The sequence below is a fragment of the Nomascus leucogenys genome, chromosome 18 (assembly GCF_006542625.1).
Source record: "Nomascus leucogenys isolate Asia chromosome 18, Asia_NLE_v1, whole genome shotgun sequence".
Taxonomy (NCBI): Eukaryota; Metazoa; Chordata; class Mammalia; order Primates; family Hylobatidae; genus Nomascus; species Nomascus leucogenys.
This window is the reverse complement of record NC_044398.1, coordinates 102,494,198-102,517,371: the sequence shown is the minus strand read 5'-3', so window position 1 is coordinate 102,517,371 and position 23,174 is coordinate 102,494,198. Positions and strand designations below refer to the sequence as shown.

Below are 23,174 nucleotides of genomic sequence, written 5' to 3'. Positions count from 1 at the left end.
TGATCCACCCACCTTGGCCTCCCAAAGTGCTGGGATTACAGGCGTGAGCCACTGCACCTGGCCTGGGAGCCTTTTCCGTAGCTGCTCCTCCTGTACTAGCATCTGTCCATCATGAGTGGACGGAACACAGGGGACCCAGGACCCACAGCCGTACTCGGGAAGGCCGGCAGGGTGGATTTCGGGAAGAACATCAGTGCCAGTTTCCCACAGACACCCTTGTGATGGGACCCTCAGGTTGGCACGTGGCTGGCAGCTGTGTCCCGGGAGCTCTTGCTCCTTAGTGGGCCTCGCCAGCCAGGGCAGGGCCCCTGCCACCCGCATGGGGCTCTTGACTCCTCTGGCAGTGGATCGGGATGGTTCAGCGATGCCATCTCTGGAGATCCCCTGGCGTGTGCTGGAAAACCCCGGAGAGGCCTTAACAGAGCCAGCCGTCCAGCCTCCGTGACAGGGACGTTTGCTTTTCTGGGCAGGCTCCTCTCTTCTCTTCCGAACACCCATGAGAGGGGACTGTGCTGTCCCTGCTCTCCTAGGACAGGCCTCCCTCCTGTCCGGATGGGGCCCACAGGTCAGTTGGCTGAGACTGGCTCCAGCTCAAGAAGGGTTTTCTGAGTGAGCACAGGGGAGCAGGAGGCTGGTGAGCAGCTCACTTCCTGCCCTGGGTGCAGCTGGGCACCATTTCTGCCCTGGGCCTTCTAAAGGCATCAGTGAGGAGCAGGCGGGGCCTCATAGGAGCCTGTGTTTCTAGCAGCGCGCATGACCCCAGGTGCCATGCGGGTGAGCGCGTGGGTGGGTGAGTGGTGAAGGAGCTGAGGCTGGCCCCGGTGGATGCGCAGTCCACACAGAACATTGCCAGGGCTCCTGTCAGAGCCACCGGCTCAGGGCCTGGTGCAAGCGGTTTCTGTCCCGTGGCACCTCCGCTAGTCACGGCTCCCACCCAAGCCCCGCCCCGCCCCGCCCCGCCCCGCCCCGCCCCGCTCAGGGTTTGGCTACAGAGGGGGAGTGTCGGAAATGCCCAACCTGTCTCCCAGGAGGGACTCCTGCGTGGCCTGGGCTGGGGAGCGCAGAGGCCGTTTGGGTGGTTCCGGCATCTGGCTCAGCCACGCGAGAGGCCCTGGGTTGATGTGGGCTCCCTGCTAGCCAGCCTGCTCTGTGCGTGCTGGGTTCCCGGCCTTGCCTCCGTGTGGCATTCGAGGCCCCGTGGACCTCGCCCGCGTCCCGCGCGTTTGAGCGCTGCCCCTTGTGGAGGCCGCCAGCACTGGTGGCTGCAGGGCCTGTAGTGTGGCGCGTCCAGAGACCCGGCCTGGAGAGCGGGTCCTGGATATCTCCATCATGTTTTACGTTCGTTTCACACAGACGCAGCGATGTCTCAGATACCTCGGATCACGCAGAGCACATCGCCAAGGCTTGTTTTGTCTGTTCCTTTTCACCTGTCTTACGTGGCTACCAGCAGATCCGCCACGACTCCTGTGGCCCCCGTCCACACTGCGCAGCGCTCTCCAGCGTGGCCGCCAGGTGCCCCTTCGAGGGCAGGTGTGAGCACAGGGTGGTCCCTGTGGAGAAGCACCTGCAGGCGAGTGAGCCAGGCTGTGCCCTGCAGACCCCAAGGGTTGAATTTCACGGAACTCTCACCTCTCACAGAGTATTGTTTTTCTTTTGATTTTTTTCCAACTATTTAAAAATTTAAAAGCCATTGTTGACTTGCAGGCTGGACCAGGCTGGGCTCTGGTCCGCACCCCACACTGGCCCGTGTGTCCTGTGCCCGTTCTGCCTCCAGGGCAGGCCTGAGCCACCACAGGATTGCAGGGTCTCCAGGGTGCAGGGCCTGCAATGCTTCAACCCTCCCACGACCCCAGCACCTTCGGAGAAAACAGACCCTCATGCTGAGTGAAGTGGTTCAGGCAAACGTCATCACCACACGGGGACTCGGCAGCTTCTGCCCCAGGCCTCGAAGGAGAGGTGATCCAGAATTCTGTCTCCCACCCCCTCAGCCCCTGCCCTCGAAGCTTCTGTCCCCAAGGCTGTGGGGAGGAACCAGGGAAGGGCCGGCGCTTCTGCTATACGATCCCGGGTGCTCGTGCCTTGCTGAGCTCAGCCCCTGCGGCCTCAGAGCTGCAGGCCCCTCCCGGGTGTCAGAGCACTGACTGGAAAGGCCCCCAACGTCCCTGCCCTCTGCTGCTTCCCACTGTCGCGTGGGAGAAGCTGGAACTGCACCCCCAACCCCCCAGCCCACTCACCTAGGGCTGCCCCCGGCCTCCCTGAGCTCCAAAGGGTATGTCCTTTGGTGCTTTTTTTTTTTTTTTTTGGCCGTCTCCCAGGCTGGAGTGCAGTTGTGGTGCTCAAGCCATCCTCCCACGTCAGCCTCCTGAGTAGCTAGGTCTACAGGTGCATGCCACCACGCCTGGATAGTCTTTAGTTTTCTGTAAAGACAGGGTCTCACTGTGTTGGCCAGGCTGGTCTCGAACTCTTGAGCTCAGGTGATCCTCCACGCACGGCAGCTTTGACACTTATTTGACCATTTCCTCCCAAGATCTACCCTGACACTGGCTGTGTGTCCCAGACACTTAATCAGAAGCTGGAAGAAGGGCTGTGAAGTGTGTGACATCAGGAACTGCTGGTCAACCCACAGCCGGCCAGCCTGCCTGGACGCCCACCTTGGCCCTGACCTTGGCAAGGAGAGGGGGGTGTATCGGACTCTGGGGAGATCAGCTGCCTGCGCTGGCAGGGTCCTCCCCTCTCAGGGTTAACATTCTCAACTGTATTTGATTTCTCCTCAGCCAGAGGGGTAAGATGGCCTTCCTGGAAGCACAGGTGGGCGTGTGTCAGAGGGGACAGCCTCCCAGCAGGGGTGGCTCTTGCCTCTCTGGAGGGGAGACCCCAGGAACCAGCCCCCGCCCTCAGCCACAGCCTCACAGGTTCCTGTGTTTCTCGGGGCCTGGGGCGGGCACAGGCTCTGTGGGTGCACACGGCACGGTCGGGCTCCCGTCCTCCTGGAAGGCTTCAGAGTGGCATGTGGGCAGCTGTGTGACGCGGCCCCAGATCTGCATCCAGCCTGGCCTGCAGCAGCTCCCTATGCCTTCTGCTACCTCCCCTGCCTACCTTTGGGTAGACATTCTCTTGACCCTTTCTTCTGCGATAAAGCAAAAGCGTGTGATCTCTTTTCTCACCAAGGAATAAAACGTCTCTGAATACCACAGACGTGATGCCAGGCTTTTGGGGGCTGGGGGGCGTCCTAGGGCCCTGAGGGAGGAGCCCTGTGGGTGCTGAAGTCGGGCCGCAGGCCCTGCACCAAGATGTCCCCTCAGCCTACCCCAGGCGGCTGGGCATGCTGGGAAGTCCTCCGCGCTGTGTGTGTGAATCATGCTGTTTCTTCTCTATTTTCTCTCTCTGTCTGTTTATTTTTGTTGTGTGTCACTCTGACCAGCCGGCCGCCCTGTCTCTTCCCTCCATGCTCCGCTTCGCCCGCTGCCGGCCAGAGGTGACCAGGTCCGGCTCTCAGCACGGCCGCCGGCCGGGGGGCCATGGGGAGCTCCGCCTCCTCCCTGGCCGCAGAGACCGAGTCGGACCACAGCTTCCCCGGGGGGCCGCCCTACCCGGGTCCCCCAGCAGCGGCTGGCTGGTGTAGGAGCGGCCCAGGGGGGCCCGTCTGGGGAGGTGCCCTGGTCAGCCGGCAGCACCAGCCCCCACGGCCCCGGGCCCGAAGGTAAGAGGTGGGGAGGGGTGGCCCCGGAGGGGTCCCGGGGGCAGAGGGCCTCCTTCTCAGGGTGCCCCCTCCTTGGCAGAGGTGCTTGCAGAGAAGTGGGTCCCTGCTCCTTCCAGCTGTGGCAGCTCTCCTCCCCAGGGTGCAGGAGCTGAGCAGGTTTGAGAACCCGGCCTTGGCCTGGCTGGTTGGTGGTGGGGATGGGCTTGTGCGCCCAATCCCGGTGGCCCTGTGTTTCTCACAGGCTGTGCTGCTCCACGCAGAGAAGCTGTTCCTGAAGCTTCTCTTTGGGCTGGGGTCGCTGGCGGCTGCAGGCTCTGGGCATATTGCCTGCTGCTCATGGTTTCAAAGCTGCCAGCACTCGCTGGGCTCCACCTGCTACCCCCGCTGGGGGTCACAGGCTGCATGGCTTGGTGGCCGAACTCCACGTGCTGGCTCCTCACAGCTGTTACTGTGGCCTTGGCTACCCGCTGCGTCCCTCAGGAGCCCCCATCAGGTTCTGAGCGCCTGGTGTGGAGGCAACCCAGGTGGTGAGGTCTGGACTGGCTGGACCCCACCGATGCTCCTGCCATCACCCCGTCCTGGGCCTCACTGGAGGCAGGGACACTCAGGGGCCCGTCACCCCGTCCTGGCCCTCACTGGAGGCAGGGACACTCAGGGGCCCATCACCCCGTCCTGGCCCTCACTGGAGGCAGGGACACTCAGGGGCCCGTCACCCCGTCCTGGCCCTCAACTGGAGGCAGGGACACTCAGGGGCCCGTCACCCCGTCCTGGCCCTCACTGGAGGCAGGGAGACTCAGGGGCCCGTCACCCCGTCCTGGCCCTCAACTGGAGGCAGGGACACTCAGGGGCCCGTCACCCCGTCCTGGCCCTCACTGGAGGCAGGGACACTCAGGGGCCTGTCACCCCGTCCTGGCCCTCACTGGAGGCAGGGACACTCAGGCGCCCGGGGCCTCGGGGCCGGTGCTGCAGTGGCAGCCGTTGCTCTCACAGAGGCTCCAGGCCTGGCTTGGGAAGGCAACGTGCCTGCGTCTCACACTCGAAAGGGCCTGCCAGGCTGCACCTGTCGGCAGCTTCCTGCAGACCCAGCTCCCACGTGGGACGGTGTCCTGCTGTCTGCTGGCCCCCAGGTGGGAGGGATGGGTGTGGAGCTGCAGGCAGTGGGCAAGGCCATGGCAGGTGGCCAGGCCTGAGGACCAGCCTCCAGGTGGCATCCATGCTGAGGCCTGAGCTCCGGCTGCAAGGGCTAGGGATGCAGGGGATTAGCCAGGGGCCGTGTGGGGAGCCCTGGAGCCCCATCTGAGAGTTACCCCGATGGACAGGGAGACGCGGCAGAGGCAGGGCCGGGGAGGGGCCGTGTGGGGCCTAGTGGTCGGCAGCGGAAGGGTCTGTGCTCCTCCTGCATGTGATGGCACCAGAGTGCCTCCCAGTTCCTGGTGTTACTGCCCCAGCCGCCTCCCAGTGAGCATCTCCACGTGCGCCGACAACAGCTTTGCTGAGCTAGAACTTACCAGACTCACCTGTTAGAAGAGTGCAGTTTGGTCACTCTTAGCCCTTTGTAGAATTGTGCAGCCGTCATTGCAATCCAGCATTGCAGCATCCCGCAGCCCAGAGGGACCCCCAGCCCCACAGTCCGGCATTGCAGCATCCTGCAGCCCACAGGGACCCTCAACCCCACAGTCCAGCATCACAGCATCCCGCAGCCCACAGGGACCCCCAACCCCACAGTCCAGCGTTGCAGCATCCTGCAGCCCACAGGGACTCTCAACCCCACAGTCCAGCCTCACAGCATCCCGCAGCCCACAGGGACCCTCAACCCCACAGTCCAGCATTGCAGCATCCTGCAGCCCACAGGGACCCTCAACCCCACAGTCCAGCGTCACAGCATCCCGCAGCCCACAGGGACCCCCAACCCCACAGTCCAGCGTTGCAGCATCCTGCAGCCCACAGGGACTCTCAACCCCACAGTCCAGCCTCACAGCATCCCGCAGCCCACAGGGACCCTCAACCCCACAGTCCGGCGTTGCAGCATTTCACAACCCACAGGGACCCTCAACCCCACAGTCCGGCGTTGCAGCATTTCACAACCCACAGGGACCCTCAACCCCACAGTCCGGCGTTGCAGCATTTCACAGCCCAGAGGGACCCCCAGCCCCACAGTCTGGCATTGCAGCATCCCACAGCCCAGAGGGACCCCCAGTCCCAGATGGCCACTGACTGGCTTCCTGTCTTGGTTTGCCTTGTGCAGAAGGTGCGTGGATGTGGGGCCACAGGATGTGGGGCCCCGTGTCTGGCCTCTTCACTCGGCACCGTGCCCTCCAGATCCATGCACGTGCAGCCTGAGGCAGTTTCATTCACTGCTCCTTTGCAGGATGAACCGCATTTTATCTATTCATGGACGCTAGGACTGCTTCCACGTGGCTTCTGTGGACAATGCTGTGAACATTCTTTACGAGGTTTTGTGTGGACCTGTTTTCATTTATCTTGCATAGATACCTAGGAGGGGGATTGCTGGGGTGTGTGGTGAATTTCGTAACATCTTAAGGAACTGCCAAGCCATCTTCCGCAGTGGCTGCATCACCTAGTTCCCACCAGCAACATTGGGGAGGGTCCTGGCGTCTCCACGCCCTCGACAGCTCCTGCTGTTGAATTCTGGCCGTCCCAGGGGGTGGGAGCTGGTGTCTCCTTGGCTTTGATCTGCGTTTCCCTGGTGGCCAGCCATGTGGGGCCTCTCTCCCTGTCTCATCCACCCGTGCCTGTCTTTTTTTCATTCGTTCACTTATTTATTTATTTAGAGACAGGGTCTAACTCTGTCACCCAGGCTGGAGTACAGTGGTGTGATCACAGCTCACTGCAGCTTCTACTTCCTGGGTTCAAGACAACCTCCCATCTCGGCCTCCCAAGTAGCTGGAACTACAGGCGTGCACCACCATAGCTGGTTAATTAAAAAAAAAAAAAATTTGGCCAGGCACAGTGGCTCACACCTGTAATGCCAGCACTTTGGGAGGCCGAGGCAGGTAGATCACCTGAGGTCAGGAGTTCAGGACCAGCCTGGCCAATATGGTGAAACCCCATCTCTACTAAAACAAAAATTAGTTGGGCGTGGTGGCGGGCACCTATAATCCCAGCTACTAGGGAAGCTAAAGCAGGAGAATCGCTTGAACCTGGGAGGTGGAGGTTGCAGTGAACCAAGATTGTGCCACTGCACTCCAGCGTGGGCGGCAGAGTGAGACTGTCTCAAATAAAATGAAATGAAATAAAATCAAAGTAAAGTAAAATAAAATAAAATGAAAATACAAACCCTGAGCTTGGGAGAGTCCAGGCTGCAGTGAGCTGTGATCGTGCCACTGCACTGCAGCTTGGGCGACACAGTGAGACGCTAGATGCTGTCTCAAAAAAACTTAAAACAGTACAGAAAAATTTAGAATTGTCGTTCCCTTTCTGGTTTTCCAGAGGGCAGAGGACTCTCGGCCCCTGCTTTTTGAGCACCGGGCCGAGTTTCAGACCTCAGGAGGGCCTCTCCAGTCTGCAGCTCCCAGCGGCCTCGGGCCACACTCCCAGGATCCCCAGGGACTGGCCTAGGACTGTTGCGGGTGGCGGTAGTGGTTCTGGCTACGGGGAGGGAGGCGGAGCCGTGGGGCAGGCGTGGGGTCTGCTGTGCCGGGTGTGTGGGGCTTGTGTTAGACTTTGGACCTGGCCTGCAGGGTCAGGCCATGCTGTCTGATGACGCCACATCGCTCTTTCTCTTTCACCCTGGCCTCCCGCTGGGCCCTCCCCTGGGTCGGCATCCCTGGGGCCACTCCTGCCCCGGCCCGCTGCTGTGGGGCCTGAGCTCCAGGCGGCTCCTGTCTGCTGCTGCAAACAGGCTCCCAAGGTGCATGGTGAGGAGACCCCCAGGCTGGAGATGGGCGAGAGCGGTGGGAGAGCAGACTGCGGGAAGGCAGGTGGGGCTCCACACGCGGAGCCCTCCCCACCGCGTGCACGCACAGGCCACCCCGCTGTGCTCCGACAAAGGGCACTGGGCCCGGGGAAGGTCAGCGCGGCAGCCCTGGCGTTGACTGAAGAGCTGCCCGCCCGGCTCGCTGCCCTGGTGGCCGCTGAATTCTCCCAACGCCCCAGGAGAACAGGTGCTGTGGCCGCATGACCACTCCCCCATATGGATGAAGGGGTGCTGCACAGGCTGGCGGAGCCCGGGAGAGCCAGCATGCGGCCGGCGCGGGGCCGAGGTCCCCGTACAGCTGACAGTGTGCCTGGCTCCCTCAATCAGTAACTCAGTCATCTACGGGCCAGGCACCGGCGGCTTAGGACAGAGGCGGCAAGGGCACACCCCACCTGGGAAGGCCCAACAGCGCCGGGCTGTGGCCAGCCTAGGACAGTGCGGCCCAGCTCCAGGGAGCTTCTGCCCCTCAGAGCACTGAGCAGAGCCCTCCACGGTGTCCCCCACCCTGGGCACAGCAGGAGGAGCTGCCGACCAAGTCTGGCACCCCAGTGTACCCCGAGCGCTGCCCGGGCACAGGTTGCAGGGTTGCCCCGGCCGGACAGGGCATCTGTGTTTCTCGGAGTGGCCTCAGGGCTCCGGTGGCTTTGAGCTTCCTACTCCTCCCTTTTCCTAAGAAAGAGGCCGCCTCCCCGGACTGGGGCTGCGCCAGTCACAGGCCCACGGCCTCCACGCTCTGGGTGCTGCTGTCCCAGCTGCTTCGGGTGGGCTCCGTCTCGCATGCAGCGAGCAGCTTCATCACCTTCCTTTTGAATTGGAGCTGAGTGTTGGCAACGCCCAGATAACTGGGGCACACAGGTCTTTTGTGTTGGATTTTTCTGGGCACTTGCCTTGATTTTCCATTCAACTTGGCCTTTGTGCAGTAAGGAGCAGCCCATTGTCCCCCCTCACCATCGTCTCCCCTCACGCCGTCTCCCCTCACGCTCTCCCCTCACGTCTCTCCCCTCACGTCATCTCCCCTCACGTCATCTCCCCTCACGTCATCTCCCCTCACGTCTTCCCCTCACGCCGTCTCTCCCCTCACGTCGTCTCCCCTCACGCCGTCATCTCCCCTCACGTCATCTCCCCTCACGCCGTCGTCTCCCCTGACGTCGTCTCCCCTCACGTCGTCTCGCCTCACGTCGTCTCCCCTCACGCCATTGTCTCCCCTCACGCCGTCGTCTCCCCTCACGTCGTCTCCCCTCACGTCGTCTCCCCTCACGCCGTCGTCTCCCCTCACGCCGTCGTCTCCCCTCACGTCGTCTCCCCTCACGTCGTCTCCCCTCACGCCGTCGTCTCCCCTCACGCCGTCGTCTCCCCTCACGTCGTCTCCCCTCACGTCGTCTCCCCTCACGCCGTCGTCTCCCCTCACGTCGTCTCCCCTCACGTCGTCTCCCCTCACGCCGTCGTCTCCCCCTCACGTCGTCTCCCCTCACGTCGTCTCCCCTCACGCCGTCGTCTCCCCCTCACGTCGTCGTCTCCCCTCACGTCGTCTCCCCTCACGTCGTCTCCCTCACGTTGTCTCCTCTGAGCCTGTTCCCTTCGAAGGCACCCATCCTACAGTACCGAGGGCTCCTTGCTGAGCACGTGTGGCTGCGAGTTTAGGAGCATTCTGGGTTGAGAATTCCAAAAGCGCTTTGCCGAGGCCTAGCTTTGGGTCTTTGGGCTCCGGACGCAAGCGTTTACTTCCAGGCTTCGGTGGTCTGGCCCCAGGAGGTCAAGGCCGCAGTGAGCCGTGCGCGAGCCACTGCACCATCCTGGGCAACAGAGTCAGACTCATCTCTGAAGTTCAAAAACAAATCATTGTAAGGGTTTCAGGTCTCTGAGCCCATGAACCTGCCCAGGCCCTGCAGAGGTGAGGGTGGCCCTGGAGTGGCCGGGGGGTCGTGGAGACCAGAACCAGTGCAGAAGGGAAGGGAGGGTGGGGGCCTGCCGAGGTCTCCCGCCGCTGGCCCCTGACCCCCTTCCACCTCGGCCCACCGAGGGAGGCCGGCGGAGTGCAGCCTGCGGGGTTGGTGACACTCCACTCAGAGTCTCCAGCCACAGAAGGGCCATGGCCTGCCTTCGCCCTCCTCACCCGTGTCCCGGGGCCACGTTTGAACTTTAGGCCTTGTTCTGACTTCATTGAAACCCTCCTGAACTGCAGACCGTCTTCCTGACCCACCTGGGTTTTGCCAGGACAGCTCCGAAACATGTCTCCCAGCAGACACACCCCGCTGGCGACTTTTTGGTCCTGGGGACCCGGGTTCTCTTTCTCCTCTCTCGAGCTTGTGAGGCTGTCCTTGCTAGTCAGTGACAACTACAGGGCCAAAGGGAGGGTGTGTCCCAGGAGGCCCAGCCCACCTCTGCCTGCATCTGCGGTCAGGGGGGTGCAGAGTCTCTGCAGGCACCTCCCGGAATGGGGGCTGCAAAGGTCATGGCCACTCTGCCACCCACAGGGGCCCAGGCCAGACACCGGGGCTGTGCCGCCGCGGCAACCAGGCCGAGGAATGTGCAGGTGCGGCCGGGAGCCCGCCGGCCACGGCTGCATCCATGCCCTTCTCCCAGTGGGTGATGGCGGGGAGAGGCCTGGCTGTCTGCAGGCAGATTGCTTGGGCTTTCACAGAAGCCCACTGTTAGAGCAGGTTCCCGGCCTTGGGTCTCTCTGCTCCAGCTGGACGCCCTGAGCCTCGCCAGGCCCAGTCCACCCCCGTCCACTCTGCCAGGGGCAGCTCAGAGCCCTCGCCACGCGGGGCCGAGCGCAGGGAAGGCAGGATCAGCGGGTTCACTCGGCTCCACAAAACAACCGTGTTGCTTGCAGAGACTTTTTATTTTTTTTGCTTCTTATGAAGAGGCAAGTTTTCTTTCTTCCTGAACCAAAAGGTTTTAGATGGAGCACAAGGTTCCTGCCATATTTACAGGAACAATTGATTTTTCTGCCAGGCAGAGCAGCCAGTCTGTCTCGGAGGCTGTGCTGTGGCGTGGGGAGGCCCCTTGCACAGATCAGCCTGTGCCTTCCCCAGGCCCTGGCCCGTCCACCTGCCCTTCCATAGGTCTGAGCGCCTCTTCTTCCACGCCCAGGACGCCCTGCCATCTGCCGTCCACAGGCCTGGTGACAGAGAAAGCAGGGCCCTGGAACAGCAGCCCGGCTTTGGGGTGCTTAGCCCTCTCTGTAGGATCCTGTGTGGCTCAAGGGGTCTGCCAGGCCTCCAACGGGCAAGAGGGGCCCTGAGCCATGGATCCATTCTGGGCGGAGGCAGCCCCCACCGCCGCCTGCCTCGAATGCTCAGCCCTAGGCTCTCGGCCCTGTAGCTCTGCAGCCACAGACGGGTGCCTTCCCCAGGCCGAGAGGAGGGTGGGGTCCAGCCGCTCAGGACCTCACAGGGTGGCACTGATGGGCACCTTCCCTTGCAGCCACACCCACTCGCCCGGGTCTATGGCCACAGTCGGACAGTGGTCCTGTGCGCGCTGCACCTTCCTGAACCCGGCCGGCCAGCGCCAGTGCTCCATCTGTGAGGCCCCCCGGCACAAGCCCGACCTCAACCACATCCTGCGGCTCAGCGTGGAGGAGCAGAAATGGCCCTGCGCCCGCTGCACCTTCCGCAACTTCCTGGGCAAGGAGGCCTGCGAGGTGTGCGGCTTCACCCCGGAGCCTGCACCTGGGGCTGCCTTCCTGCCAGTCTTCAACGGGGTCCTCCCCAAGCCACCCGCCATCCTGGGGGAGCCCAAGGGCAGCTGTCAGGAGGAAGCAGGTCCAGTGAGGACTGCGGGGCTGGTGCCCACGGAGCCCGCCAGGGGGCAACGCGAGGACAAGGACGAGGAGGAGGAGGAGCAGGAGGAGGAGGAGGGGGCGACGGAGCCCAGAGGGGGCTGGGCCTGTCCGCGTTGCACGCTGCACAACACGCCCGTGGCCAGCTCCTGCTCGGTCTGCGGCGGCCCACGCAGGCTCTCGCTGCCACGGATCCCTCCTGAGGCCCTGGTGGTCCCGGAAGTGGTGGCCCCGGCCGGCTTCCACGTCGTGCCTGCTGCGCCTCCACCTGGCCTCCCTGGGGAAGGTGCCGAGGCCAACCCCCCAGCCACCAGCCAGGGCCCAGCTGCCGAGTCAGAGCCGCCCAGGGTCCCGCCCTTCAGCCCCTTCTCGTCCACCCTGCAGAACAACCCCGTGCCGCGTTCCCGACGCGAGGTTCCCCCCCAACTGCAGCCGCCGGTGCCTGAGGCTGCCCAGCCGTCACCCTCTGCCGGCTGCAGGGGATCCCCCCAGGGCTCGGGCTGGGCTGGGGCCTCCCGCCTAGCAGAGCTGCTGTCTGGCAAGCGGCTGAGTGTGCTGGAGGAAGAGGCCACGGAGGGTGGCTCCAGCCGGGTAGAGGCCGGCAGCTCCACCTCGGGCAGTGACATCATCGACCTGGCCGGAGACACCGTGCGTTACACGCCCGCCAGCCCGTCTAGCCCCGACTTCACCACCTGGTCGTGTGCCAAGTGCACGCTCAGAAACCCCACAGCGGCCCCCAGGTGCTCGGCCTGCGGCTGCTCCAAACTGCACGGCTTCCAGGAGCACGGCGAGCCCCCCACGCACTGCCCCGACTGTGGGGCCGACAAGCCCGGCCCCTGCGGCAGAAGCTGCGGACGGGTGTCCTCGGCCCAGAAGGCCGCCCGCGTCCTGCCCGAGCGCCCGGGCCAGTGGGCCTGCCCTGCCTGTACCCTGCTCAACGCACCGCGGGCCAAGCACTGCGCCGCCTGCCACACGCCTCAGCTCCTGGTGGCCCAGCGGCGGGGGGCCGCGCCCCTGAGGCGCAGGGAGAGCATGCACGTGGAGCAGCGGCGGCAGACGGACGAGGGCGAGGCCAAGGCGCTCTGGGAGAACATCGTGGCCTTCTGCCGGGAGGTGAGGCGCCCCTTCGCCCTCTTCCTGCTCCTGAACCTCCTGCTCCTGCCCTCCCCTTCCTAGGCTTTGGGCTCTGGCCATGGGCTGGGGAGGAGCCCGCAAGGCCTGAGACGTGTTGGGAAGGGCAGCACCCTCGGCCCCGAGGCTCCAAGCTCCCGACGGCCCTGGGGTCCAGCTTGGCCTCCTGACCCTTGGTCCTTGCTGGTGACCGAGACGCACGACCTTCACCCCCCTCAGCCCTCCTCCATGGCCAGGAGGGCCCCAGAGCCCCGTCTGATGTGCCGCAGGAGGCGAGGGCTTCCCGGGGCAGCGTGGAGACCCCGCTGAAGTGCGAGGTCAGGATGTGCCCGTGCTCCGCCCTCTTGAGTCCAGGGTGGCATTACCCACAGGTCAACTGGAGAGCGGCCTGCACCCTCCCCAGCAGGCCAGGGCCAGAGCCATGCTGCCACCCCCATCCCCGCGGCCTCCCACTGGGGGCTGCGCTGTCCCCCTGGGCCCACACGTCCCCTGCTCCTCACCTGTCGCCAGCCAGTGGCCTCTCCACTAGGGCTGAGGGCTCCCTCCACACAGGGCCGAGTGCCAGGTCTGTGGCTGTCTGCGCTTCACCTGTCCCTTCGGGGCTCAGGCAGTGCTTTTGGGCGCTCTCCTGGGTGGGGTCTTGTCCCTGCCAGGTGGAGCGAGGCCGCCCTGCCCAGCCTGAGCACGTGGCTGTGGTCTCTGCAGAACAACGTGAGGTTTGTGGATGACAGCTTCCCTCCGGGGCCCGAGTCTGTCGGCTTCCCCGCAGGCGACAGCGTGCAGCAGCGCGTGAGGCAGTGGCTGCGGCCCCAGGAGATCAACTGCTCCGTCTTCAGGGACCACAGGGCCACGTGGTCCGTCTTCCACACACTGCGGCCCTCAGACATCCTGCAGGGGCTGCTGGGGAACTGCTGGTGAGGCCCTCTCCAAGGCCAGGGAGGGGTGGGTGGGCAGGTGACTGTCTGCGGTCCCCCCGAGGCTGCCCCGAGGTCACCCCGAGGCTCTGCGCAGGTTCCTGAGCGCCCTGGCGGTGCTGGCGGAGCGGCCGGACCTGGTGGAGCGGGTGATGGTCACGCGCAGCCTGTGTGCAGAGGGCGCCTACCAGGTGCGGCTGTGCAAGGACGGCACGTGGACCACGGTGCTGGTGGATGACATGCTGCCCTGCGACGAGGCCGGCTGCCTCCTCTTCTCACAGGTGGGGCGGCGTGCGGGGTGCGTACGGGCGGCAGGGGCAGCCTCTGACCCCGGCCCCCCGACCCTGAAAACAAGGCCGGCTGCTTTCTCTTCTCACAGGGCGGGTAGTGTGGGGGGCGGGCGGGGGTGGCCTCTGACCCGGCCCTCTGCAGGCGCAGCGGAAGCAGCTGTGGGTGGCCCTCATCGAGAAGGCGCTGGCCAAGCTGCACGGCTCCTACTTCGCGCTCCAGGCGGGCCGCGCCATCGAAGGCCTGGCCACGCTCACCGGCGCCCCCTGTGAGAGCCTGGCGCTGCAGGTCAGCTCCACTAACCCCCGCGAGGAGCCCGTTGACACTGACCTCATCTGGGCCAAAATGCTGAGTTCTAAGGAGGCTGGGTAAGAGGGGGGGCACTGCGTGGTCAGCCGCGTTGGGAGGAGAGGCGAGGCGGAGCGGTGGGAGACGTGGGGCTGGTGGCCCCTGACCCGGTTCTGCGTCCACGAGTTGCCCCTGGCGTGGGCTGACCCCGCATGGCCAGGCCACAGCCCCAATCACCTCCCCCTCCCTGGGTGGAGCTGGAGCTGGCATTCTCATGCCAGGAAGGCCACATCCTGGCCAGGCCATGGGGTGGGCCCGATGTCGTCACCCCCCAAAGCAGGTGTGAGGGGCGTGTTGAGTTTAACCCAGGCCGTGGGGCGAGCCTGATGCCGTCACCCGCCTTGGGACAGGTGTGAGGGGCGTGTTGAGTTTGGCCACACCCTGGTCAGTGGGTCTGTGCCTCGACCCCCGGGGGCCTGGTGGGAGTGGCCCGGTGCGAGCACCTTGAAGCTCCCAGAACCCTCCTCTCAGCTGACCCTGGGCAGTGCTGCTGCCCGCCCGCCCGGGAGCCACAGAGCCCAGAGCCAGCCCCACAAGGCCTCCAGTGGACCCAGACCTGCCACCCCTGACTCAGGCCCTGTGCACTTCAGGCATGGTGAAGGGGGCTGGTCCAGACCCTCCTGAACACTTCACGTGGTCCCTACAGGCAGGAGTGGGCCCTTCTCTGCTGCCCCTGCCTGCCCTGGTGGCAAGGTCATGGCCAGCGAGGGCACCGCTCAGCCATGCCCCTGGTTAGTGAGACCCCCAGTCAGTAAGGCCCCCTGTAGGTGAGGCCCCCTGTAGGTGAGGGTCCCTGTAGGTGAGGGTCCCTGTAGGTGAGGCCTCCTGTAGGTGAGGGTCCCTGTAGGTGAGGGTCCCTGTAGGTGAGGCCTCCTGTAGGTGAGGGTCCCTGTAGGTGAGGGTCCCGGTAGGTGAGGGTCCCTGTCGGTGAGGGTCCCTGTAGGTGAGGGTCCCTGTAGGTGAGGCCCGTCGGTGAGGGTCCCTGTGGTGGGGGGGAGGGTCCCTGTAGGTGAGGGTCCCTGTAGGTGAGGCCCCCGGTCGGTGAGGGTCCCTGTCGGTGAGGGTCCCTGTAGGTGAGGCCCCCGGTCGGTGAGGGTCCCTGTAGGTGAGGGTCCCTGTCGGTGAGGGTCCCTGTAGGTGAGGGTCCCTGTCAGTGAGGGTCCCTGTCGGTGAGGGTCCCTGTAGGTGAGGGTCCCTGTCGGTGAGGGTCCCTGTAGGTGAGGGTCCCTGTCAGTGAGGGTCCCTGTAGGTGAGGGTCCCTGTCGGTGAGGGTCCCGGTCAGTGAGGGTCCCTGTCGGTGAGGGTCCCGGTCAGTGAGGGTCCCTGTTGGTGAGGGTCCCTGTAGGTGAGGGTCCCTGTCGGTGAGGGTCCCTGTCAGTGAGGGCCGCTCTGCCACACAGGTTCCTCATGGGCGCCTCCTGTGGCGGGGGCAACATGAAGGTGGACGATTCGGTCTACGAGAGCCTGGGCCTGCGCCCCCGCCACGCCTACTCCATCCTGGATGTTCGAGATGTCCAGGGCACCAGGTAGGACCAGCCTGGCTGAGGGTGGGCAGAGCGTGCCGGTGAGCCGCGGGCAGTGCGGTTCTGATCCTCACCCCTGTGGTCTGCAGGCTTCTGCGGCTCCGAAACCCGTGGGGCCGTTTCTCCTGGAACGGCAGCTGGTCCGACGAGTGGCCACACTGGCCGGGGCACCTGCGTGGCGAGCTCATGCCGCACGGCAGCAGTGAGGGCGTCTTCTGGATGGAGTACGGCGACTTTGTCAGGTATCAGCGCCGTGGGGGGGTGTGCGTGCTGCCGCCGCCCTCGCAGGGCCAAGTCCTTCTCCGAAGAACAAGCCTGTCCCTCCTGCTGACCTCAGGTGGAGACGGCTTGTCCATGGCCCAACCCAAATGGGACCTGGAGCTTCAGCTCTAAGATGCCAATCTCAGAATCCAGGTCCACCCAGGTCAGCAGAGTCCAGCGCCCTGAAGAGCCAGCCCTGGAGGGCTTCCTAGTATAGGCCTCAGGGATGGGCCCCCAGGGGCTGGGCTGCAAGAGGACGGTGACGGAGCAGCTGGCACCTGCTGGGGTCACCGGCCTGTGGTTGCACTAGGAGCTGAGCCACGGAGGTGTGGGTCGTGGTAGGCTCAGGGCCCCGTCCTCCCGCCGCCCCCAGGTACTTCGACTCCGTGGACATCTGTAAGGTGCACTCGGACTGGCAGGAGGCGCGGGTGCAGGGCTGCTTTCCCAGCTCGGCCAGTGCGCCCGTGGGGGTGACGGCGCTCACGGTGCTGGAGCGGGCCTCGCTGGAGTTCGCGCTATTCCAGGAGGGCAGCAGGTGGGTGTTGGGGGGCCCCACTGGGCCGGGCCGGGCTGGCGGCCATGACCACGCGTGACCCCGGCCCGTGGTGTCTGGCGCAGGCGCTCGGACGCCGTGGACAGCCACCTGCTGGACCTGTGCATCCTGGTGTTCCGGGCCACGTTCGGCAGCGGCGGCCACCTCAGCCTGGGCCGCCTCCTGGCGCACAGTAAGCGCGCGGTCAAGAAGTTCGTCAGCTGCGACGTCATGCTGGAGCCTGGCGAGTACGCCGTGGTGTGCTGCGCCTTCAACCACTGGGGGCCGCCCCTGCCGGACGCCCCGACCCCCCAGGGTACGTGCCCCCTACCCCAGGCTCATGCCCCAGGCCCACGGGGAGGGCCGCGGTTCACACGCCCCTCCTTGTAGCCTCCAGCCCCTCGGCGGGGGTCCCGAGAGCCTCCCCAGAGCCGCCGGGCCACGTGCTGGCCGTGTACAGCTCGAGGCTGGTCATGGTGGAGCCCGTGGAAGCGCAGCCGACCACGCTGGCCGACGCCATCATCCTGCTGACGGAGAGCCGCGGGGAGCGGCACGAGGTGGGGGGGGTCCCGAGGGGGGGCGGCGTGGGGCGGGGGGAGTGTGCCCCAGCCCCCGTCCTGCCCCACAACTGCCATTCCTGTGCCCAGGGCCGTGAGGGCATGACCTGCTACTACCTGACGCACGGTTGGGCGGGGCTCATCGTGGTGGTGGAGAACCGGCACCCCAAGGCCTACCTGCACGTACAGTGTGACTGCACCGACAGCTTCAACGTGGTGTCCACACGCGGCAGCCTGCGCACCCAGGATAGCGTGCCACCCCTGCACAGGTGCGCCCCCGCCCCTGCCCCCACCACCCTTGCACAGGTGGCCCCTCCCCTTCCCCGGTGTACCCACACCCAACCCATGCCCCCCCACCCCTGCCCCCACCCCTGTACGGGTGTTTGTCACCCCACTCCTGCTCCTGCCCCTGCACAGGTAGGCACAGCCCTGTCCCCTTCCCCACCCTGCCCTCCACTGGTCCTCACCGGTCCCCTCCCCCAGGCAGGTCCTGGTGATCTTGTCCCAGCTGGAGGGCAACGCCGGCTTCTCTATCACCCACCGCCTGGCACATCGCAAGGCAGCCCAGGCCTTCCTCAGCGACTGGACAGCCTCCAAGGGGACCCACAGCCCCCCACTCACACCAGAGGTCGCTGGTCTACATGGGCCCCGGCCGCTGTGACCACCATGCCTGGGGCAGGGGCTGCGCACAGACGGACCCCCAACCCCCACACGCACTTTATGAGGGAGACCCCGACAGAGAACGCTTGAACCAGAATCTCAGGACCCTTCCCAGGGAGCTGCCAGCCCAGGGCTCAGCTTCCCATGGGCCCCCCGTCCCCCTCCCTCCCCTCCCTGAGCCCCACAGTCCGCCTGGCCAGGCCTCCTGGCCGCCACGCAGAATACCTCGAACCAGGCGGGCTGTGAACCAGCCCCGCTCACCTGCCAGCCCCAACACCCGACAGGGGCCGAGGCCAGGCTGCCCCTCCCTGTGGGCTCAGGGTCTCCTGTGGGGGAGGCAGCCCAGAGCTCTGTCCACAAAACCAAATCTGGGTGTCAGAGGCCAAGACCCCGGGGTGGGATCAGGGACCACCCCTCACGGGGCATAAGGTCAGTTTTCCCCCAGAGCCCGGGTCCCTGTCCCCCACAGGGCAAGCGGGGTCCCTGGAGCCCTGGTGTGGAGCGGCGAGTCCCGGGGCGGTGCCTGTCTCAGAAGGAGGGGGCTCTTGGCCAGCCCCCCAGCGACACTATGCAACTCCTGGAGTGCCCGCCAGGATCGAAGCCATGACTGGGTGCAGGCGGGCGCCAGGCCCGCTGTGGGTGGGCATCAGTTCTCAGCACCGCTGACTGCTGCCGGGCACCCTGGGACCAGCAGGCTCCTCAGCCAACCCTGTCCCTCAGCCCGGCCCTGCCAGAGAGGGACCCCAGACCATCGTGGGCATCGGCAGGGCTCAGCCGCTCCCACCTCCCCACAGAAGCCCAGGAGCGTGTGGACGTTTGAGCCCAGCTTCCTGCGTCCCCACCCGGCCCTCCTGGCCCCTCACCCCCGGCAGTGGGCCAGCCCTGCCCCCACTCCCCCCAGCCCCGGCAGGGGCTTCTGGGGCCTTTTCACCTGGAGAAACATTCCCACTCCCCTTTGGCCTCCCCGTACTCTGAGCTGTGAATATTTTTAACCCTGTAAATACGGCCAGCTCTTGTGACACAGAGACTATTTTATCAACTGTCAGCCCCGTTCCTTTACGATAGGATTCTCCACAGTGGCTTCCGACTCAGGCTCCAATGGACCAAATAAAAGCGTTTTGTTTTGTAATCGTGCCTCCTCCTCCTGCCGTTGCCCCGTCCAGGGCCCTGTGGAAGGGCGGAGAGGTTGCAGGTCTGAGGGATAGGCCCTGCCCAGGCATCCCGGGCAGGCGGATGGGTGGGGACCCCTGGAGATGGCCGTGGTGGGGTGACTCACAAGCTTGTAAGGGGCAGCCAGCCCTGCCAAGTGACGCAGCCAGGAAGGACGGAGTGACTGGGCGGGGGCAGGGGTCAGACCCTGTGGCCGCAGCCCCAGGGCCAGGAAGGACTGGGCAGACGGGACAGCAGCGCATGCAGCTTCTTCCAGCAAGGCATCCGCACTGGGGGCTCTGTCTGAACCCATCAGTCACCCGGCAGGAGCAGATGGAGTGAGGGGGCGCGTAGGGAGAAAAGTTTCCTGTCCCCTCCCAGCCTCGTCGCAGGGTGGCCTCTGCCCCCACACAGGTGCCACTGAACAAAGCACCCGGTCAGAGGCTCTGCTGTCTCCCTGGAAGGAGTTGGGGGCTGGGGTGCGGCCGGCGCAGAGTAAGAGGCTGTCACGGGCAGCGTATTGAATGTGAAAGCAATTAAAGCCACCAGCAGTGTTCGCTCCGGGCGGGCCTCAGGCGGCGGGGAGCTGCCAGAACACATCTCACCTCGGTGCCCGCGGACGCCTGCCCTGCTGCTCCGCGACTGTGCGGCCACAGCACACTCCTCCTGTGGGTGGGGGCCGGCTCGCACCCACTCTTGTCTGGCACGGAGTTGGCTCTGTCTAGTCCTGGGGTATCTGGGGCCCCCGCTCCTCCCGAGACCCTGCTCCTCTGTCCCTGGCCCCACCCCCACCGCCACCCACCTCTCTGGCTTCTGCCGCCCCAGCCCTGGGGTGGCCCAGGACAGAGGCCCACAAGAAGGACCCTCGTGGGCAGGAGTCCCCCACAGCAGGCAAGGGGTCCGTGCCCACCCCCTCAGCTGCCCAGAGTCCCCACTGGCCCAGCCAGCAGCCTCCTCACCACTTGAAGCGTCCCCGGGAGCAGCTCCAACAGGGAGGTGGTGAGGGGAAGGGGGGGGCGTCTGCAGAGGACTCAGGCTCCTACAGCCAAGACCCTGCCAGGTGTTGGGCCGGGGCCACTTGAGGGGCTGCTGTGGGGGCCTGGAGGAGGCGGCTGGCAGCAGGTAAGGGGAAAAGATTCGAGCGTCCTGCAGGCAGCAGGGAGGACTGGCTGGGCAGAACACACAGCCCTGGTGCGGGGCAGACCCTGGGGGCAGCTGTCGGGGCTGACTCCTTCTCACTGTCACTGACTGGCCCCGGCCCAGCCCTCCCCTCCCTTCTCTGTGCAGGCCTCTCCCCTCCCCTGCATCGCCTCCTGGGCCTCACCCCCACCAACAGCACCATCTCCCTGGTGTATCTGGTCTGTGCCGGCCCTGTGCCCCCACAGTGCCCTCTCCTGGCCCCTCTTGTTGGCGCTGCTGGCCACGGTGGCCTTCCCGGGGTGGGCAGTGGCGAGTTCTCACTTAGGAGGCATCCCTGTCAGAAGCACTTAGTGTACAAATTAGCCGTGGCCTCCTCGCCTCCTTCCACAGCTCTGGGCTCCAGGCTGACTCTCTCCCGCCTGCCCGGGGCGCACGGCTGCCCAGTGTGGACCCCTGGCTGCCTGCCCATGTCCTGGCAGGAGTACCCGCTCCCCACTGGACGGCCAGGACTCCCCCAGGACCCCGACGTAGCCCTGGGCAGGGGTGGCCATGGCAGGCCGGGGGTGCTCAGTGAGGTTTGGGGGGTGGGAGGCCAAGGCCCAGGACCTGGATCTACCCCCAGAGTGGCCGGCCCTGGTGCTGAGGGCTACGGGGGGGCTGGACATGGGGCCCCACCACCCCACCTGCCATTTGGAGGCCCCGCCACCCCGCCCGCCAGCCCGCCTGCCACTCAGGCAAGGAAAATCATCTGTGACAGGCCCAGGAAGGCCGGCCCCGGGGGCCGCAGAGAGACGCACACAGCTCCTCTTCCCAACATATGGCTGCTGTCGGCCCCGGGCGCTGCTGGCCAGTGCCAGGCTCGGGAGCCGGTGGGGGCTCGAGCAGCCTGAGCCTCCCGTCCCACCCGCCTGGCCGGCTGCCCCCTCTGTCAGTCTACATCCCAGCCTCCTGGGACGGGGCTCACTCCCACCACAGCAGCTCAGCCCTCCAAAGAGCGTCCCGTACCCTCATCCATCCCAGAGGCTCAGGACACACAGAGGGTCAGCCCTGCACCCGGCCCAGGGTGGCCAGTGACCTGGCACGTCCATGAGAGAGTGCAGTGCGTGGGGAAGGGCCCAGCTGGGGTCTTCTAGAGCCGGGCGGCGAGTGGGGAGGGACTCTGGTGTGGACTCTGGGACGGTCAGGGCTGCTTGGGAAGACTGTCCCCGGTACAGCTGCATGAAGAGCGTTCGAGCCGGAAGACTTCTGGAGCCCCCATTCAGGCGCCTCCTCACGGGGCCCCTTTTCCCTCAGGTGGATGTACCCAGGGACCCCAGAGCTCCGCAGGCTCTTCGTGTGCCCCCCACACCCTTGGGTCGTTGTTGGGTGCTCTGGCCCACTCGGTTGTCCAGCCCCCTCCATTCTCCCCCGGCACCCCTACTGTGTGCCCGCCCGTCAAGGCCAGCAGCCTCAGGCTGGTGCCGAGGGCCCTCGTGTGTCCATGACCCCTTCAGCCAAGGCCGGGCTGCCCCTCTCAACCAGGGGTCCTTGAGTGGGCTGCAAGGAGGAAGCCCCCAGGAGGCCTGTGCTCTGTAGACCTGGGGTTCTTGAAGTGCTCAGGGTGGCCCCAGGCCCTGGGCATCCATTACTGAAAGGACAGACATCAGCTGTGGCCGGACACCTTGCAAGGTACTGACCCCACGTGGGGGCTCCAACCTGCTGCCGCTGGATAGATTGCCCCGGTCTCAGGACCTGCGTGGGGCCTCTAGCCTGGCTCCAGCCCTGCCACTGCCCTCACTGTGCGGGTGCAGGCGCGCCGGTCCCTGCACCTGTCCCGACGCTGGCTGTGTGTCAATGCTGAGGGGATGAGACAGGCCTGCCCCCGGGCACTGGCCATGCAGAGCGCTGCCTCCGCTGCCTTCCCTGAGCCCAGCTCTCCGTCCTGCCCGCGAGCCCCCAGCACACAGTCCCAGGGTTAATGGAGGTGACAAGCAGGCAGCCGTGGGCAGACCGGGCAGAAGAGGTTAATGGCCAAAATGAGCTTCTGGCTGGAGGCAGAAGGAGGGGCCATGGGGGTCCCCATCCCACCCTGCACTGGGTCTGGCTAAGGAGACATCAGGGCACCCACTAGCATCAGAGCAGAAGTGCCCGGAGACTGAGCAGCCCATTGCCCATTCTGCAGATGGGGGCCGTGGGCCAGGAAGTTGGTGGGGGGGGGAGCACAGGTGCCAAAACAGAGTCCCGGTCGCTGCCTCAGGAAGCAAAGGCCACCTCTCCAAACCCAAAGTCAGCCCAGTGTGCCAGGGCTGGGCCCCGGCAGGTGGATCATGGCCACAGTGAGCAAGCTGATGTGCCCAGGGGGCCCTGTGGTTGGGGGGTGCTAGCACTGAAGACCCATCCTCGCCTGGCTGTTCGTGATGGGAACAGTCATCTGGGCACCAATGTACTGGCCTCACATGCCCCTCACCCCCACCTCTTGCACGGCTGAATCTCAGGACCCCCACCAGCAAGTGCAGGGCCCCCTCATCCTCCCTGCCAGAGTCCTCCCAGGAGGCCAGAAACACGTCCAAGTCGTGCCCTGGGCTCCCCTCAGGGCTGCCCCTCTTCTCTTCTCATGCAAACTTCTGCAAAGGCCCGTCGGTGGTGAGGGGTGCAGGTGCTCCTTCAGCCTGCTCAGCGCTAGACACGGCCTTGCTGCCCCTCTGGGGCTCGTTGGTCCCCTGAGCTTCACTGGGCTTTATTTCCTGCATGCTGAGATCCAGGTGCCCCAAGACCAGGCCTCCCGCTCCCTACTTTCCTTCCCCTGGACGATGGCCAGAGCCTCCAGCCAGTTGGTCTCCTGTGCTGTCAGCTGTGGCCTCTTCCAGACCTTCAGAGGGGTCAGTCTCGGGCTGGCCAGTGAGGGACTACTGGTGTCAGGGTGACCTTGGACCCTAGTCTCCCGGGGCAGTGCTCAGCTGAACATGTCCAGAGTAGAGTCTATGTACAGAAGCAGCCGGCCTCCTGGCCCCCGCTCTCCGCGGGGCTGCTGGCGTGACGGCAGCCCAAGCTGTCTCCCGGCCTGGAGCTGCCTGCACGGTCAGCTGGTCAGCTGGGCCAGGCCAGGTGGGCAGAGAGAAGGCTGGCATGCTCTGCCGTCCACAGCACCCCTCCCAGTCGCCTGCCCCACCCCAAGGACTTCCCTCAGACGGGCGTGGGCGGCTGCGTCAGGGAAGGTGGCATGGAGGCAGGAAGGAGACGGAGCCCCATGCCCACCGTAGAACCAGGGGCT

At 65.4% G+C, this 23,174-nt stretch overlaps 1 protein-coding gene across 5 annotated transcripts in view; it reads left to right on the top strand.

The window, feature by feature from the left end:
* Positions 1 to 18,764, top strand: part of CAPN15 (calpain 15) — a 28,841-nt gene extending 10,077 nt beyond the window's left edge. For 3 of the 5 annotated variants that reach the window (XM_030798288.1, XM_030798286.1, XM_030798287.1), the window contains 12 exons: positions 3,422 to 3,700; positions 11,067 to 12,534; positions 13,258 to 13,466; positions 13,564 to 13,747; positions 13,899 to 14,122; positions 15,503 to 15,628; positions 15,715 to 15,867; positions 16,260 to 16,421; positions 16,505 to 16,734; positions 16,809 to 16,975; positions 17,066 to 17,244; positions 17,459 to 18,764. In XM_030798288.1, coding sequence (XP_030654148.1) covers positions 3,519 to 3,700; positions 11,067 to 12,534; positions 13,258 to 13,466; positions 13,564 to 13,747; positions 13,899 to 14,122; positions 15,503 to 15,628; positions 15,715 to 15,867; positions 16,260 to 16,421; positions 16,505 to 16,734; positions 16,809 to 16,975; positions 17,066 to 17,244; positions 17,459 to 17,636 — 3,462 coding nt within the window. In that variant the 5' untranslated portion in view covers positions 3,422 to 3,518 and the 3' untranslated portion in view covers positions 17,637 to 18,764. The remainder of the gene's footprint in view (positions 1 to 3,421; positions 3,701 to 11,066; positions 12,535 to 13,257; positions 13,467 to 13,563; positions 13,748 to 13,898; positions 14,123 to 15,502; positions 15,629 to 15,714; positions 15,868 to 16,259; positions 16,422 to 16,504; positions 16,735 to 16,808; positions 16,976 to 17,065; positions 17,245 to 17,458) is intronic. The other 2 variants (XM_030798289.1, XM_030798290.1) reach the window with 2 other exon arrangements.
* The last annotated feature ends 4,410 nt before the right edge of the window (positions 18,765 to 23,174 follow it).